General features: G+C 40.0%; 1 protein-coding gene across 1 annotated transcript in view; it reads right to left on the reverse strand.

Annotated features, from left to right (window-relative positions):
* Positions 1–18,180, reverse strand: part of fbxo41 (F-box protein 41) — a 52,734-nt gene that overhangs the window by 24,995 nt on the left and 9,559 nt on the right. Inside the window, exons 2-4 of the mRNA XM_086157220.1 lie at positions 14,389–15,195; positions 13,323–13,552; positions 203–410 (exon numbers count right to left, since the gene is read on the reverse strand). Coding sequence (XP_086013346.1) covers positions 203–410; positions 13,323–13,552; positions 14,389–14,937 — 987 coding nt within the window. The 5' untranslated portion in view covers positions 14,938–15,195. The remainder of the gene's footprint in view (positions 1–202; positions 411–13,322; positions 13,553–14,388; positions 15,196–18,180) is intronic.

The raw sequence follows: 18,180 nt of genomic DNA on the forward strand, positions 1-18,180 counted from the left end.
TTGATACGTTGCGTTATGATACATTGTGATATGTTGCAATACAGTATGATGCGTTGTGATATGTTGTGATACAATACAATACGTTGAGATGTGTTGTGGTACGATAAAAAAGTATATATGATACAGTAAAATATGGTACAATACAATACAATATGATATGATAAGAAAACATAAAAAATAACAGTATGGGAGTCACCCGCACCTGGCGGCCATTGCCCTTTGTGGCCTGAAGACTGCAGCGTCCCAGGCTGCCGTTCGGCGTGGTGCCACAACTGCTGATGATCTGCAGCTGCTTTTCGGCGCGGTCGGCTCGATCCAGCAGCTCCTCGATGAACTGCTGCAGGCGTACCTTGGCGTTGGCTTCTCGTGCCGCAGTCTCCTGCAGAAACTGATCGATCTGGGTGACCTCCCTGAGGGAAAAGCGGGGGCAGAAGTGTTTAAGTGGATAATTCTGTGTGACAACACACACACACACACAAAATATATAGTACTTTCCTCAAGTCTGTCTGGTTAGAAAATCTAAACGAAATCTTATGACCTTTGCTTGTGGCAAGAATGCAAGACTGCCACAAAATGGATATGGGTTTATAAATCAAACAGTCCATATGACAGAGGAATCTATTCATTTTAAACCCATTTTTCAAAACACAAACCAGCTGTCGTCCTGCCCTTTCTGCATGGGGGCTCTACACGCATGGTTCACGCCTGAGATAAATACCAAAGACAAACACAGAGGGGAGGTAGGGACGTAGATGTGAAGAGGTGAGCTGGATATTTACACTGTAGCTGCACCGGAGGAGTAAGATCCTGTCAATAAACAAAGATTTATTCCAGGAGCTTGATATCAGGAGTCACGCTTTTACCTGAGGGGGTTTAGAATTTGAACAACTTTCTGTGCCCCTTTGACTTGACAGCCTTAGTTGCTGTGTGGAAAACAACTCTTAAAAGGAACAGCAGAGGAGTCGGCCTCACAGGTGAATAAATGGTAAGTATGAATGGCAAAGGTAATTAATATGTGTACAACATCGTTGGTTCAAGGACAACGCGTGAATCACTCAAATTAAATGTGTAAAACTGAACCCTTAAAAAAACCTAATCTAATCAAAATTTTGTGAAGTGTATATTCAAAAAGATGGAAGAATTTTCCACTAAGCTGTTTGAGTGTTACTTTTATTTTAATAAAAGGTGAGAAAAAAGAGGTTCTTATCCATTTTTTTTATTTTTTATTTATAAGTACTGTATAATGATTTCATTTTTTTCAGAAAAGATGAAAAACATAACTAGACTCCCAGATTGCCCGGCTCCGTCATCTTCAGTTAACTACATTTAATGTCACTGATAAAACTTTAAACAGCAGATAAATAATAATATTCTCCCCCATGATTATTTCCTAATCGGGCGAGTCTTCATACATTCACCATCTATTCCGCAAACTCCACACCCTTTCAGAATCAAACCAGGTACTATTGCTGTGGGATGGAAGCACTGTGCCGCCCTTACTGTCTCTGGATCAATAATTGGAGTATAAATCATTCATACTGGCACTGCCCTAGTGATCATCAGCAGACTGGTAACGGTGAAATCATATTAAAACTAAAAGATGTAAAAAAAAAAAAAGGACACCTCTTGTATCTTATGGGATTAATAATTGATCATTTTTCAAAGTTTTTAACTTGTACTTAACAATTTTTGCTCAGTCTTCAAATCAGTTACTCGTCCACTACAAAAGTCACTCGATCACAACCGATGGAAAGTATTTGTTTTAATTTTGGCTGTAAAACAGGGGAAGCACCAACCACCTGCTGCCTTTTCTATAAAAGATATATATTTTCCTTTTTCGCTGCGTCTCCAATCGATTTCATGACAACATGAAGGAATTTGAGGAAGTAAAGACGGGCAGTTGAAAAGTGCGCAGCTGTTATTCTTTCTTGCACTGATGCAGGCTGAGGGGAAAGGCCTTTTTTTTTTTTTTTTTTTTAAAAAAACAACAAAACAGAGCACTTAGCATAACTAGCAGTGAAAGAAACAAAGAGCTCTCGATTGAAAAAATGATTTCATGTCAGTCTTCTGCAAATTATTGTCGTGTTTTTGACCCCTAAACCCATCATTATAAATGATGAAATTGGAATTGTGTCTATACATATGCGTGCATGCATGTGGACAGCAATAGAGTCCTGGATCTGAGGTTAACAGGGGCCTCCTGCCCAAGATGTTTACGCAATGAACAGTAGGTTTTCCCTTTAAATGAGATCCGTTTGATCTGGAGGTCATACACTTTAGTGCTATTGGAGTTTGCATCATCTGTTTTTCTGTTCTTCTATTCTATTCCCATTTCCGATGATCCAGAAAGTAAACACACACTGACGACTGCGGCTCGTCCTGAGTTGAGTTCAGTCTCCAGTAGAGGCCACCGAAGTGACTGTTTAACTTGCAACTAAGCATTTTGTGTCTTTTTTTTATTTGGATTGAAGTCTGAGTGTGTGTGTGTGTTTATGTATGTGCAGGTTGTTTCCGGGGACGGATGCAACAAGCTCCGTGAGAAGGGATACATTGGAGGAAAAATAAGAAAGCGTTTCCGGTGTGTAGGGGCTGTGCACTGAGGCGCAACAGCGCCCGGCTGTCTAATCATCTTGCTGTTGAAATCCCTTTGGATACTGAAGCGAATTTGGAGTAAGATTGAAAAAAAAAACTAAAATATGGTGGGCTGAAAAAGGGAGGGGGAGAGGCAAATTCTTCCTCACATCCCAGGAGATTGGGAAGGAGAAAGGGCAGAAATGGAGAGGTGGTGATAAAAGACAAGGATTGAAGCTGATAAAACCCTGGAAGGCGCGGGAAAGGGGGCACGGAGGCCGTGGGAAAAACACGACGCGGAGACTGAAAAATGATAGAGAAAAAGAAGAAAGAGAGAAATCTGAAGACATAATGAAAAGGAAGGTTGACAGGGAAGGAGAGCAATGGGATGTGGCTGTTTTCTGTCAACAGTGCTTATTTAAACTCTCTCTCTCTCTCTCTCTCTCTCTCTCTCTCTCTTCTCCCTTTCAATGCCACACACACACTCTCTATTCTTAGCATGATTCATTCTAGCTGTTGGAAAATAAAAGCTCAAGGTGACAAACGTGCCCATGTGTGTGTTTACCCAGACACTGGGATGTTCTGCGTTGTGTCAGGGCAATCACGTTCGATGTCGACCTGATATTTATTTTGTGTTCACATTTGCCAGGCAAAATTGATAGCGGTTATAATTCGGTCGCATTTTTCAGTATAAAACATTTTTTTCACTGTCCTTGGTTATTACACATTAATAGAGTTTTTCCAGTGAGTAGATCCCACTCGCTGGCACCTCCGGACGTGTGATAGAGACAGGGTTAAGTAGTTTAGACCAATAAACACAATAATTGTGGTGAATGTAACGACACGAAATGTGACTGTGTCTTCCTCAGGCAAAAGGTGGTATTAATGCTAGTAGCTCATGTTATCACGTCGTGCCATGTTGTCACAGAGCACTTTGCACAACGCAGACATGCCCACTCCCCATGAAGATTAAGACAGCGAGATGCTCACAAATTGGAAATGAAACACTCAGAAATAAAAGAAAAAAATGGTTAACAAAGTCCTGACTTCAGTTCTATGGATAATTCAATTTGTGATCCATGAATGCACCACTTTATCTTACTGAATCCTGAGTAATGTGTGTACAATTGAATGAAAACAATGTGCATTTTTTTCTAATTACTAAAACTTGAATGACTAATATGATTTTTTTCTAATAAAGGCAATTTCCACTAATCAAGCCTTCAGAATTCTACCTAGCCAATGAGCTTCAAGATTTCAAATCCTCTATTTTCCTAAATAGACGCGCAATCCTTGCAGTTACAGGAAGGGACCAGATTGTCCTTGGCGGTTTCATTCACAAGGGACAGCTTCGCTGTAATTCAACAGTTTTGTCTTTCTAACCATCTCCGAGGAAAGGTATTGCCTTCCTACCCGCTAGCACCGTCTGCACTCCATCCTCCGTTCCACATCGATCGAGTCGTTTCATGAGGACGCAATGGAAGGATAGACATTTTGTGTTCGCAAATGATAATAAATGGTAACGTGAAACGATGGATGGCTTTATATCCAGAGACAGTATGGCAGATACATCAGGCATGAATAATAAGGTGTGATTTTCTGATGGAGTCTCTTTAAATGTTAATTGGAATCTCCGGTCAGCCGCTTTCATAGTTGTCGTCATTGTCATCTCTGGCCGTTAATTGAAAATAATGCCTCATTAATATTTAAGAGCTGAGATGACTGACTGAGGGTCTGAGTAAAAGACATAGATGGCATCTTTTTGGTTATTAATAAAGGTGGCCCGCTCTTGTGACACTTGGTTTTGACACGTTGATCAAACAGCGTTAATGATGCCGTTCGTGTATACAGTGTTTACAGTCTCCGACGGAAAATAGCAAATGGTATCCCGAGAACACGATATGGGGTGTGGGGAAAATGTTTTAATGGCGCTCGACAAATAAACTGCAAATTTCAAATTCCAAAAGGTTGGAGTCGGCGAGAGACATAGAAGCGGTTGTTGATTTAAAATGTTTCGAAGATAATGACAAGCTCAGAAGATTCACTGCGAGAGAAGAAGATAAAGAAAACTTGTCTTGAGGACATAAAACAGGTTTTGAAGCATTTGTGAGAGCCCGGGATGCGGCAAGCGGCCTTTTCATAGAAGAAGAATTGTGACACAGCAAATCTGATCTGACCTTCAAAATACATCACTTCGACAATTAAACTATTTCACGACTTCCTGTTGCTTAATTCGCCATTTTTCTTTTATTGCCAGTTTTCTTGCTGAGTTCTGGTACCGTTTCATGACATTTTAAGGTAAAATGATGCCGTTTTTTTTGTCAGTGTTTTGCTAATTTTGCACGTGACTTGTTGACTTGTTTATTTTTCACCTTTTCTTATTATTCTAAAACTAATACAATGAATCTGTGCATGGTAGAGTAGCTAGAGTAAAAAAATTAGTCCATTACAATAAGTAAAGTAAAAAAGCATTTTATCTTGACCTTTCGCAGTATAGATTCTTAACTGGTTACATGAAAACACACACAATGACACATTGCGTAGTTTTCATCCTGAACATCTAACTGAGATAAGATAAGGTGCGATCAAAACCTGATTTTTCTGAACCCTGATTTTTTCCTGAATTTGTGGCGCCTCCTTGAGGCCACGGCTCCCTTAACATTTGCCTGGATTCCCTAATGGGCCAACCAGCTCTGGTGGTATAGATAAGACAAGACAAGATAAAATATTAATTCCATAGTGGGGAAATCCACAGTATTAACAGAAGCAAGGGCAGTGAGCTTTTAGGCTGCGGCTTTCAAGTTACATTTTATTGTGATTCTTTTAATAAAAGGATCTAATAGAAAAATAGAATCTGGCCTGTGATTTGTCCAAAGCACTGGGGCTACGCAAGGTCACGATTTTGAACGGAATTCATATTAAAAGAATAATGGACACATTTATATGTTTGAGTTAAAAGGGTTTGCTCTAAAAAGAATTGTGATCACTGGCACGGGTTATTATTATACAATATTATATAACAGCTGTGATATTGAATACACATGCATACCTGGATGCAGAAAAAAAAAAAAAAAAAGAAACCGGGCATTCACGTTGCTTTCAAAGAGCCTGTCAGTAGATGACAGACCGGGAAACATCTTTATCAGACATTGCTTTTTATTCCCGCCGTGAATCAACATGAAATAAAGATGAAAACGGAAATGTCATCCGGGAGAGTGTTGTGTGCCGTCACTCCAGTTTTCCTTTTCCACTCGCGTTCAAAGCGGTGAAGCTCTCCGGCACTCGCGCGTCAGTTATGCCCATTTAATGACACTCACAGCCCTATCAGGGATAAATAATTCTTATCCGAGAGCCAACATTCATACGCTACAATCTGCTTTGTAAAATTTTTTTTTTTGTGCGGCCTAAGCTGGTTAATATTGCTGAGGTGCTATGGATGTATACCGGACTGTAGTATACAAAATGATTGCCTGTTCAGCCGCCCTCTTTACAGCTCAACATCGTACATATTAATATATCAAAAAACGGGTGTATGAAGTGTCAGGGCATAGCAGGTAACAACTTAGAGCGTGAAATATGATCTTAAAACAGGGTGCGGGGTAATATTACAGAACTTTCAGTCCCAACGCACCGCTTAAATATTTAATTTTCTTTGATTACGACTGAATTAATGGCAAGAGTCATTAATTTTCAAGCTTTAACCATTCGGATTCTTATGTATTGCATATCATGCCTCGCCTTTGGTTTTCTTTCATTAGAGAGGTTTCAGATCTTCCGCCCTGCTAATGCTGCGTACTCCCCTCTCTCTCTTTCTCTGAGACACTGCCGTTAATGAGGCAGAATCCTTCTCTTCTCTGACAGCTCCGCTTTGCATTCACAGCAACCGCTCAGTAGGGAAAATCAGCTTCAGCTGCAGTGACTCTGTGTGTGTTCGTGGACCATAGGTAAAGGTCTTCATAATGAATGGAAGTCAATGCGGTAGCTTCACAAAGACAGCGAGGAATAACTAAAATGGGAACGGTAAACAATCTGATTCTGGACCAAAATGTTTTTCAGAGCAAACACACTTAGCAAATCAAAATGATTTGCTAAGTGCGTATGCTCGGAATATAATAATTCAACGCTCGGAATATGTCCGTTGTTTTTCACTAGGTTCAGGGAAAAGTCTTCACCCTCTGCTTCACATGCTGTGTTATGACTTAGTTATGACAACAGGTAATATAAGCCGAAGGGGTTGCGGCGTTGGGTTGGACCCAGTATGGCAATATTTCAGACATCTTTGCTTTGTCATAGGCTCTTTTCAAAAAGCCATTATCAAATATTGCACATTTTGAGAATTTCAAGGGTATCTAATAAGTCATCCGGCAATTATTTATTGATTACTGTTTGGACCCGCTATCACTCTCAATTTTGATCTCTTTCACTGAAGCAACATCTCACAAAAACGTTAGGGAGCAAAATAGCCGTAGGGGTATGTTTGACGTCATCTATGTTAGAGATTGTTTTCTTGGTCTGCTTCTCTCTGGCAGAATAACATCCTCTGGCCACTAAAATTACAAGAATAAAAGCGAACACAATAACAGTTACCAATATTTAATGGGCAATAAAATATATGACCAGACCACAAAGAGACCTGCAACATGTCATATGACAGGCGAGATAAGGGAAGACTCAGCATCAGAAATTGTTCGACTGTAAATAACAATGATACTTTTGTCTTTTTGTGGCTGTAATAACTCAACGCCGTTTTGGTAAATAAGCCATGCGGTTCGCCACCAAGCAACCGTCAGCATTACATGTATTTCTGTGAAAGACATCCAAAACGAGACGGTTCAGCTAATATGAGTGGATCTCTTACAAGCCAAAATGATAGATATCAACAAAATGCTGTTTTCCATTTCTCCTCAGGCTGCTATTTCTGCTGATTTGCTCCATCTGCTGCCGTGCTTTTTTGGGGGGGTGGGGGGTTTGATTGCTATGGCGAGGCTGATATTTGTAATAATGCATATTCCGCGGCTGGTACGGTATATGCATTCTTGACTTGTGATGGATTCTAAACTGCATGCAGAGATAGTAAAGAAAAATGAAATTTACTTTTTATTGGAAACCTTTACAGTTCTAAGAATGGCAGATTAAAAAAAAAAAAAAAAATCAAATTTATTCCTTTATTTCTCTCCACTGACCTGCAGATTTGAAAATGAACACATTTTAAAAAGGCCCTTTTCAAGCCCAGTGTTATTTTTTTATTTGGAAATTAAGTTGATTTTTGAATGACTTACACTCACAATTACCTTTACCCTTTTTAAGCCAAAATTCTAAAAGATCTAAAGATATCCAAAAACAACTTTTTATCAGGCATGAACAGACCTGATCCAAGCAAAAGCAAGTTCATAGCACTCAATGGTTGCATAGCAACCCCATAATTTAGCATAAAATTATGCTGCATATTGGCCCCTCCTAAAGGGCCAATATGATGCATGTTTCCCTGAAATGCAACATGGTTTAGATACCAGTGACTATCAGGGGTTTAAAAGCTGTGCAGAAAGCAGCCTTGAGTCCGTTCAGTTCTGCTGATTCATTAATCCCACTGAACATTCAGAAGCTATGATGCTCTTTTTCCACCTCAAAGCTAGCCTAGTATGAATGTTCTTAGTGTTCGGCTGCCAGCTTCTCCCAGAGACAGACAGAGAAAGTGTGTGCATGAGAGCGAGGGCAGCCGGCATTGCTAGGAAGCAGTCATACAGCTCAGTCAAGTCTTTTCAAAACAGTATTCCTCACAGCTTGATGATACCACGTCTGGAATGCATGACCTCTACGTAGTCCTTCGGGGTGAGCGAAAAGCATTCACCCCTACCATTGCAGAAGCAAACAAACCCATGTAACCTTTCCCCTTTTCCCAATCCTGACAATGTATATTAGTTTTGAGGTTCCACACTAAGACCGCTTCGATGATTGACACCAACAGACAGCGAGGATCCTTGGGTCAAACACATCTGCAGTAGGAGGTCCTTGACCTTCGGACAGGTAGAGCCCTGAATAGAGATATTCCCCCACCATGTGGAGGTGGTGTTGAGGTGGTAAAAGTGGTTCTGCAAACATCCACGAGCCAGCAACCCAGAAGGGATTATGAATGCCGTCTGGTCTGGGAACACGTTGGGGTCTCCCAGGACGATCTGGAGATGGTCGCTGGGGATTGGAACCCAATGGGTTGTCAAATGGTGAATGATGCCTCAAGGGATCTTTGCTCAATCAATACGGAGTGAAATGTGAAGATAGTAGGAGGAGCTTGTAGCTAATGAAGTAAATTTAGAGCACTGCATATGTTTAAACTGTGTGTCTGCACATGATGTAGCATAAAATGTGAACTCACTGCCCATGATACTCACTAACCATGAAATATATATGGATATTTCATTTTGAAATATATATATATATATATATATATATATATATATATATACAGTCATGCCAGATTTTATTCCCCAGGGGTATGCACATATGACTGTACTTTATACTTTATATGTTCATAAATAAACAGTACATAAATACAAAATACATCCATACACACATGTAGCCAAGCCCGAAATTATTCATATCTTTGAATAATCTTGGGCTTGACTACATATATATCCATACACTTATGCATACGTACATACAAATATATGTGTGTGTGTGTTTTTGTATACACACACACACACACACACACACACACATATATATAGATGGATATTCATATATACACACATAAGCACATATATATTATATAGACATATACACATACACATCATACATGTATGTATATATATATATATATATGTTTATATACTGTGTTTCTATGTGTGCGTGTGTGTGTGTGTGTGTATACATACATGTAGCTCACAGTATATTTCAGATGATCACATGTAAATGTACATATTTTATACATTTCCTCGTAAATACATTTATGTTTCTGTTTCTTAAATCTGGGTATGCGTGGGAGAAAGAGATGAGATGGTTTCATGCGGCTTTGCATGTGATTTATTGTTTACTTTAATAGTAAACAGAGAATCCCAGCTCATGGAAATGCCTCTGTTTTCCGCTGCTAAAAGCAAAGTCACATCACACAGACACCACATGACTGGAACACCTTTCGCTTAAAGAGCTTCAGAGCTGACCTCCTGAACAGTGTAATTTCTTAAATTAAATTAGAGGAAAACACTGAGAATAAAACTGTCTGGCAAAGCAACCCTTTCCAAAAATAACATTTACTTACCAGACAACCTACAGTGTCTGGCTCGTGATGGACTGACTTAGATAAAATTCCATAACTATAAATATATCTTCCGTCCAGAAATCACTTTCAGGACAAAAAAAACAAAACAGTAGGGAAGGTCAAAACTTACTGAATGACTCCACATGCAAAATGCTTGCTCCAAATCTATATGATGATAATAATTAATCCCTCATGGGAAAATTTGTTCTCTGCAATTATCCCACCATGGATGAACCATCCCCCAGGACCAGGGGAGAAGTTAGGGGTTCGGTGTCTTGCTCAAAAACACTGCAACACACTAGGAGGAGTTGGGAAACGAACCAGGGACGTTCGGTTCCAAAGACAATTGCTCTACTTCTTGGGCCTCACATACACCTTAACCATATATATAAAGCTCAACTATAATTTTACATTTTTGTTTTAATATGTGCAGTGCTGTTACTCCCATTTCTTGTTTTTCATATGTAAAGTATGTTCTTTAGTATCATTTCAAATTTGAAAGTATAATTTCCTGTTTTGGACCAATAACGTCCATCCATCCAGCCATCCGTTAAACTAGAATGAGTCTTCCTCTGTCATTATAATCCAAGTGTTCAGTTAAAGCTTACTTGGAAAACAAAAAAGCTACTTTTACCTTGTAGAACTACAGCAAACCCAAACCCGGCTTGTCTCAAGTGTTTCTGATAGTAAATTATTATCTAAATGTCAAGATCACGGCACCACCTTGAAAGGATTGAGTTAGATTTTCGATCTTGGGTTTGTATTTTTGATTTTCTGTTTCAACTACGGAGTGTTTTTTGTAGGATTATGGCCTCCGTCTAATAGCTTCACGTAGCCAGAAATCCACACAATTACACCTTGTCCAGGTGATCCGTTTAGATGACACTTTTCATAAAGTTCACAGTATCAAAGCTTGTCAGATTATATCTATCTAATATCTCCATTGCAATGCCAGGACCACCTCTTCAGCTCTATGTGGATTACAGGAAATGTCTAATTTGATGCCAAAGCAGCTTTAATCTACTATCCCATTAACATAAGGTATTTGAGCACATATTGAAAAGGTGGAATTGAATGTTTTTTTTTTTGTTTTTTTCTTCCATTTTTTCTCTCTTGTCTTTACAGCTGTTGAGTTTTCAGTGACAAACAAGGATTTGGAAAGTGTTTTTTCTGAGCATACTTTAAGAAATTATACTAAACTACAAAAGAGTTTGTGTTGATTGCTGCTGGCATTTTAGTAAGCTGGGTATTCTTACTTCTCAAATTGTGATTACTAATATGAAAATACCAACATGCTTTTCTTGGTATTTGATTGATATTTGGGATATATTTTATTGGCAAGTAGTCACCGTTGATAATAAAGGGGGTGCTGGAGGGTAGCAATTTAGTAAAATACATCTTTGGATTAAATGTGTAAAAAATGGTTTTGTAAAAAGTAAGGATAGATATTTGTACTGTTTTTTTTACTTATTGCTATTGAAAGTGCCTTTTGTTTTTCGCCTGGCAAAATATGAATAAGGGCACGTTTTATACTAGACAATAAAGAAACCGCAAATTAATTTCAATGAACGCTCTCAGACATACGTGGTTGACCTCAATTCTGGTTGCTGTAAGAGAGTTGAAGCTAAATCGGGATTCACATCAAACTATAATCATTTACAGCATTTGTACTTTCAAACGGTTCATGAAGCAGTACGGCAACCTAATGAAGGGCCTGTTAGAATCACAATGGTAGAAAAATAGAACAGGGGTCTTTGCATTGATATGAATATCATAAAGCCAGTCAGGAGATATGAAGGGGTGCATATTGTCACATTTTTTAAAATTGCCTCATATAAGTATTTGCCTTGTTCAACTCTTTATTGGACATGGCTCAGTTTTATGCATTTTCTAAAAAACTTGAAAATGCTATGGTGATTATTTTAAGGAGGCAATGATTTGGTTGTGAAATTGTATGCATAAATGATAGCAGTGTCTTGACCAGCCAACAAACAAACAATGCCATAACTAAAGCTCAAGGCGTACTCTTTCACACACAGAAAAATAGAATTACTGCCATATAATTCTCCATTATGCATGCCAAAGTTTCAGTGAGCAAGACAGTGAACTCTAAGTTGCTCCCAATGGCCTGGTTATTGCCTTGAATGGCAGATTTGCCATCCTAGGTGTGTGTAAAGTGCTCGGAAACCATAACGTGTGAAGAACATTGTATAAGTTGAGACCATTAACCATATGCCATGGCATCAGGTCAATATAAGCCAGGAATGATAATAATGACTGGCAAAAAATCATATTGAATACATATTAAGCCCTTTTTTGGTCAACATTTACAATATAAGCATCTCTACATACAACAGCTCAACGAACAACTGATAAGATCAAAAAACTTGCTGCTGTTAACTCTGTTTACCGTCCAGGCAGCAATAATCATTGAGATTGAATTTCTTTAGGTTTGCGGTTGTGCGTCTGTTTTCTGTTGGTTTCGGGTTTCTGATTGGTCTGCGTGGTCTTCTGATTTATTGATTTGTTTGTTTTTCCCTTTCAGTGATGTGATTTGCAATTTCATACTTTAACTTGTGCTACATGCTTTTCATTTTTTATCATTTTTTCTAGTCTCTGTTTCTCCTTGACTCACATCATCACCGTACCAATATCTTATTATTTCATTGTTATTCGTGGGGCAAAGGACAAGACAAAATGAGATACAGAAAAACTTAGGATTATCACTTAGATGCCATTAGCTTTTAAGATTAAAACTCCTGTTGCAAATTAATATGAAATGATTTAAAAGAAATAACCAAGTACCTTAAATACAAAGAAAAGAAATGCATCCACCCTATTGTGAAGTATGGTGAAGTGACTGATGTTGAGGAAATATGGACTGGATTTCATCCATTACTGAAATTATTTCAGATTTAAAACAATCATTCATGATCCATCATGCAGTCAGGACTGCAGGGTGAGGTGGGGGACTATCCCTGCTGTCATTGGGCGAGGGTTGGGATTCACCTGGGACAGGTCACCAGTCGGTCACATATAGAGACATACCGTCCAACCATTCACTCTCATTCACATCTGGGCAATTCAGGGTCTCCATTGAACCTACTGCATGTTTTGAACCACGGGAGGGACATGGACATGCAGACATGGGGAGAACATGTACCCTCTACAAAGAAAGGGCCCCTAATGGAATCAAACAAGGAACCTTCTTGTTGCACTAACCGCTACACCCAGATCGTAAATGCTGAGCTGCAAAAAAGCTCTGTGTGGGACTGACAAAGCATTACAGTTTACTTTCTAATGCGGCATGTGGGCAAAGTCCTCCATTGATTGTGGTGTGGGAGAACTCCAGCAACCGAAGAACCAAAGGTTTCTTTTTTTTTTTGAGGCTTTCTTGGTTTCATCAGTCACCAGGAAATCTCACCAGCAGACCAGCATCGGATCAACCCTCACACTACAGTCTGCCCAGAGCAAAGAGGAAGTACTGCTTATCACTCACTGCTGTTTGTGGTTGAGCTCTGCCTCCTTGTTCACAAGGTCCTGTTTCAGGTTAGCGAGCATTTCCACGGAGACGTCCACCTGCCGAGACAGCTCTGAGGCCTTGTCCTCCAGGTCCTGTTTCTCCTGGCTCAGTCGCTCGCTCTCCTGCTTGGCCCGTTCCAGCTCTGAGCTTTTCCTCTCCAGTTCGGCCTGAAGACGTCCAACGCGGGCTGCGATTTTCTGCTCCACCTGCGGCCCCCAAAAAAAAAAAAAAACACTTGAGGGTGATGAACACCTTACTTTAATTTTGCAGCTCAACTTTCTGGACTTAAGTGACTACGTATACACAGTGTGTGGTTGCGTGTGTGAAAATGAATGGTTGCGTGTGTGGAAATGATTATACTTTTATCTACAGATCACATATTTATCAAAACCCATAAAAAGTTGGGGCCAGATCTATAAATGCTAGACATGCGTAAAAAATCCATACACAAAGAAATGATTTTGATAATAAATATTGCTCTGTCCAGTGGTTGGAATCATTATCCGTACACATGATAATATCAAATGATATTGCTGGCTGAGTAATTTAATCAATGGCCTCTGTTAGACATCTTATCGTGCTAGAAGGAAAAATTTGAGCTCATATTTTGCAGAGATTTAGAATCTGCGTCCTCTGACTTATGTCTCAGACACTTTTAGATCAGTCTGTTGTTTTTCCTTCCTTGCTCATGGCGCAGGGCTCAGAACTTACTGATTTTATCGGAAAAACACTGAACACGCTGGCTTTTGTTGCAGCTACAGATACTTCAGTGCCAAAAACAAGGCTCCACAACACTTCATTTTCAACATGAATAATAATAATATAAATAATATTTATATGGATATGTACTCGTAATCTATTTCTTTCAACATCCCCTTAATGTGAGCTTTATTAGCGTGGAAGTTGGGTGTGAAACAAGATCACATGTTCTTGGCTTTATTAATAAGAGAACAAAATTGGTCATTTTTTTTGGTAATAAATCTGGCCCAGAATCACCTGCATGAACATCAGTGAGTTGAAATCAAAATATTATGACAATAACCTCTTCAGAAAGCTTCTCCAGTCTTTCGTCCAGCTCCAACCGTTCAAAGGCCCGTGCTTTCAGTCTGGCAAGGCCCTCCTCATACGCCGCTTCCACGGCACTAGCCGCTACATTAGCTGCCACTGCAACAGCCGTGCTGGGGTTTCCGTGGGGACTGGGGTCTGTTGACGTCATGGCTTTCTTCACAAATATCTCCCCTAGGGGAAACTCCACATTTGGAATATATCGGGCCGCGTTGTTGGAATTTGCCGGGGTCAAACTCAGGTCGTCTGCGCAAGGAAGCTCACGGCAGGGAAAGTGCCGCTCCTTAAGAGCCGAGGGCCGCAGAGGCTCAAAGGGATCGTTGTTGTTGGCCGGTGTGAGGAGAGTTCCCTCAGCCACGAGGGGCAGCAGAGCAGCGGCGTCGCACACGCTGTTCGATTTGGACAGGACGTAGAGGGTCTCGTACGTGTGGTTGTATTCGAGGTGGGCGCGCAAGGACGACAGGCTTCGGAAGCGCTTGTGCTCCCCGCAGCGAGGACAGCGGTATGGCAGGTCCAGAGAGGCCATTCCGTGCAATAACTGCTGGAGGGGGAAGGGGCGCTCACGCAGCACAACGGTAGCGCCAGTATGAGGGCACCAGGAGCGAGAATCGGGCCGATCCTCTCATGGTTAAATACGGGGGAAGCGAGGCAACTCGCGAGAGCCAGCAGGGGGGAGAGGAATCTCGTGTGCAGCGGGGGAGCCGGGCTCGGTCAAGACCGCTCATAGTGGCCACATTCAATCGGTCTTTTCACTTCATATTAAAAAGTTTCCCCGCCTCGGGACCTGAAAACACAAGAGCAGACAATTCATTTCATTTTGCAGAGAATTAAAACGTGTTTTGAAAAAGAAAGAGAATGAAAATCAGTTTAAGAAACGCATTGAAAAAAAAAACATCAGAGAATGGGAAAAACCCAAAGCATCATCAAAACAATGTGTACGGCTTCGTTGCACCCTGATGATTGACTTAATCTCTTTCTACTGAATTGTTTCTTTTGTTTGTTGTTGTTTTTTTTTGGTCAAATGACTCTTCAAGGGATAAAGCAAACCACCATGTACAACAGACATTGGCGAGGCAGCTTTTTTTCAGTGTGTCTATGTAATTGACAATATCCAGCTAGATAATCTTTCCTTTCGTTTTTCCTGTCTTTTAGCACCACCAGCTAGAATACCTGGTAAATTATATATTTTTTAAGATTCTGATGTGACAAATTTGTCAATTAATCCCCAAACAACCATTTCCATTTAAAATTGGCCTTTCCAAATTGAATAAATCAAATATTTAAAAAAAAAAATCACATGAGACACAATTGTCGATAAATACCCGAACAACCATTTCCATTTTAATCATAAAAAATAAATAAAAAGGTATAGTATTATGGTACAGAGGGTCAAACACCTCATAAATAACACATTGAAACTAATGTTAATGATTCATGAGACAGGCATATATCTAAATCCTTTCTTTTTCAAGCCACATTGTTGTTTTTCACTTGTCCATTAGTCGGGACAAGCAGACGGCCTGGTCTGCTTCTAATTCTCCAAGAAGAAATAACGATCCGAAAATTTACTGGTCAAGAAATGTGATACATCGGCTGCACTGAGGGTTAAGAAACGAAGCATCTCAGATCTTGGACAGGTCTCCATACGTGCTCAGTGGAGTAAGGAAATGGATCCATTACCATCGACAACCGTGAGCAGCAGCAACCTTTCAACAGTCTGGAGTCTACAAGATTAACCCGCACAATCCTCTGAGTCCTTAAACAACATTTAATAATCCACCGAAGGACATCTGAGTTTCCTCCTGATGAAGCCTTTTTATTTGCAGATTCTTTGGCTCTGCTCTAAAGACTAAGCGCATTAAGAAAAAGGACAAATATTCTGAATGGCATTGAATAATGAGTTTAGCACTCTGGGACATCAAGAATTAAGATGCTTCACTTTGCTCATTTAAAATAGCTAACATTTGCTGCTGCTGACTCACATTAAGATAATTCTGTGTGTAAACTTCCAATGACCACACACTGTTCTGTTGGTCATATCCAGGGGCTCCCGAAAGAAAAGTACAAGACAGTCGTGATCAACAGTATGTAAGCCAAATAAAAAGAAATGTTTCATTTATTAGCTATACCACGTATCCTGCACTCAGGGTCACAGAGGGCACTTGGGGCCAATTCCAGCTGTCATTGGGCAGGAGAGGGCAAACTTCCTGGATAATTTAGGGTTTAGGCTGTGGAAGGAAATCAGAAGAAAACCTATTTAGGCGAGGGGTGGGAGGGGGACATGCAAACTCCACAGAGCAACTTCCTGCAAGACCCTCTTGCAGCGAGAAGGAAGTGGCAACCACTGTGCCACCGTGCCAGCGAGAATAAAAACCGACATGAAAAGAATCCCTTGTGCAGAGTTGTGGCTCACAGTCGTGGACAAGCGGGCGCTCCATTCATCTTCCTATGTTGTTTAAATTGAAATCCTCTAGAAAATATGCACACCTATTTCAAATATCAGGCCATCCGAATCAGGTTTTTTTTTTTTATCGTCAAGCAATGCATTAAAGTCAATACGATCGGAACATAAAGATGTAAATGAAAGCACCCGGTGAAGTTCACGTCTAAGGGTAGAGTAATCAGAAGTGACTGAATTCTTATCTGCAAAGGCCTTAAACAGGGGCAGAGTTTTTCATCACAGTGTCTTTGGAGCGGTAAAAGGTTTTACGAGTAAAAAAACCACAAGGGTTCCCCGGGTGAGCAGAATCACATAGGGTGGAGATGGAGAGGAGAGGAAGGAAATGTACATTTTAAAAAAGGCGGAAGAAGAAGTTATGCAGGGGAAGTGTTTCACAGCAACAGGAGCATAAATAGTTTAACAGCTTTACAAAATTACTTCCATTCATGCACTCTCCTAGGACGGGGTCAAAGGGGCAACACACTCAGCGACCTAGAATTCATCCACATAAAAGCTAATGGTCTCAGAACTACAAAAACAAGTTGACGAGAAATAGGTATTTTGTTGATTTATTATGAAGGGGAATATCTGTTAGTTCCTTTATGGTTTTATTTGTGTAACTGTCCATGTTACAATACGGAAAGTGAATATATGTGTGGAGGGTCCTGTATGATTTGTAGGGGGAAGCACACAGATCATCTCCAAACTGGTGGAAGAATGTGTGTCTTCATGATCATTTTAAAAACATCTGAATATGTTATTTGACAATTCTCTCATTGTTCCCAATCAATAATTGACCAATTGTAATAGACTTGGTCATGAATACACATCCCAAGCAAAATATGTGACAAAATAGGTTCAAGCTTAAAAAAAAAAAAAAAAAAAAAAAAAAAGAGAATGTTGGAATATTTCTATTAAATTGCATCGCTGCTTTCACTTAGTTAAATAATTCTTGTTTGTGCAGATTTGGTGTACCACTGCCATCAAGTCCCCCACAAAGTTTTACCCAGAGATTATGGGACTGATTCAAACCGGAAACGTGATGTTGTGGAGCTGCCAGGGCTTGTATAACAGGTCTTACACGAGCATCAGCCTACACTTTGGTGATGGAGCGCTTATTTTTCATTTTGGAAAAACGTCCTTGTCCAACTCCCACGGCACTTTCGAAGTCAAATTCAAAACTGTAAATCCCAGCAAGTGAAGAGACAATGTGGATATCAAAATTCTCACACTGCCAGCAGAAATCCATGCATGCAATATAACAACATCAATGATTAAATGGCTAAAGAGTAGAAGCGGTCCAACACTGACTGACATGGATGAGAAGCC

This window comes from Fistularia commersonii, chromosome 12 (genome assembly GCF_037954325.1).
Source record: "Fistularia commersonii isolate RoL2024-O1a breed Wild chromosome 12, RoL_Fcom_v1.0, whole genome shotgun sequence".
Taxonomy (NCBI): Eukaryota; Metazoa; Chordata; class Actinopteri; order Syngnathiformes; family Fistulariidae; genus Fistularia; species Fistularia commersonii.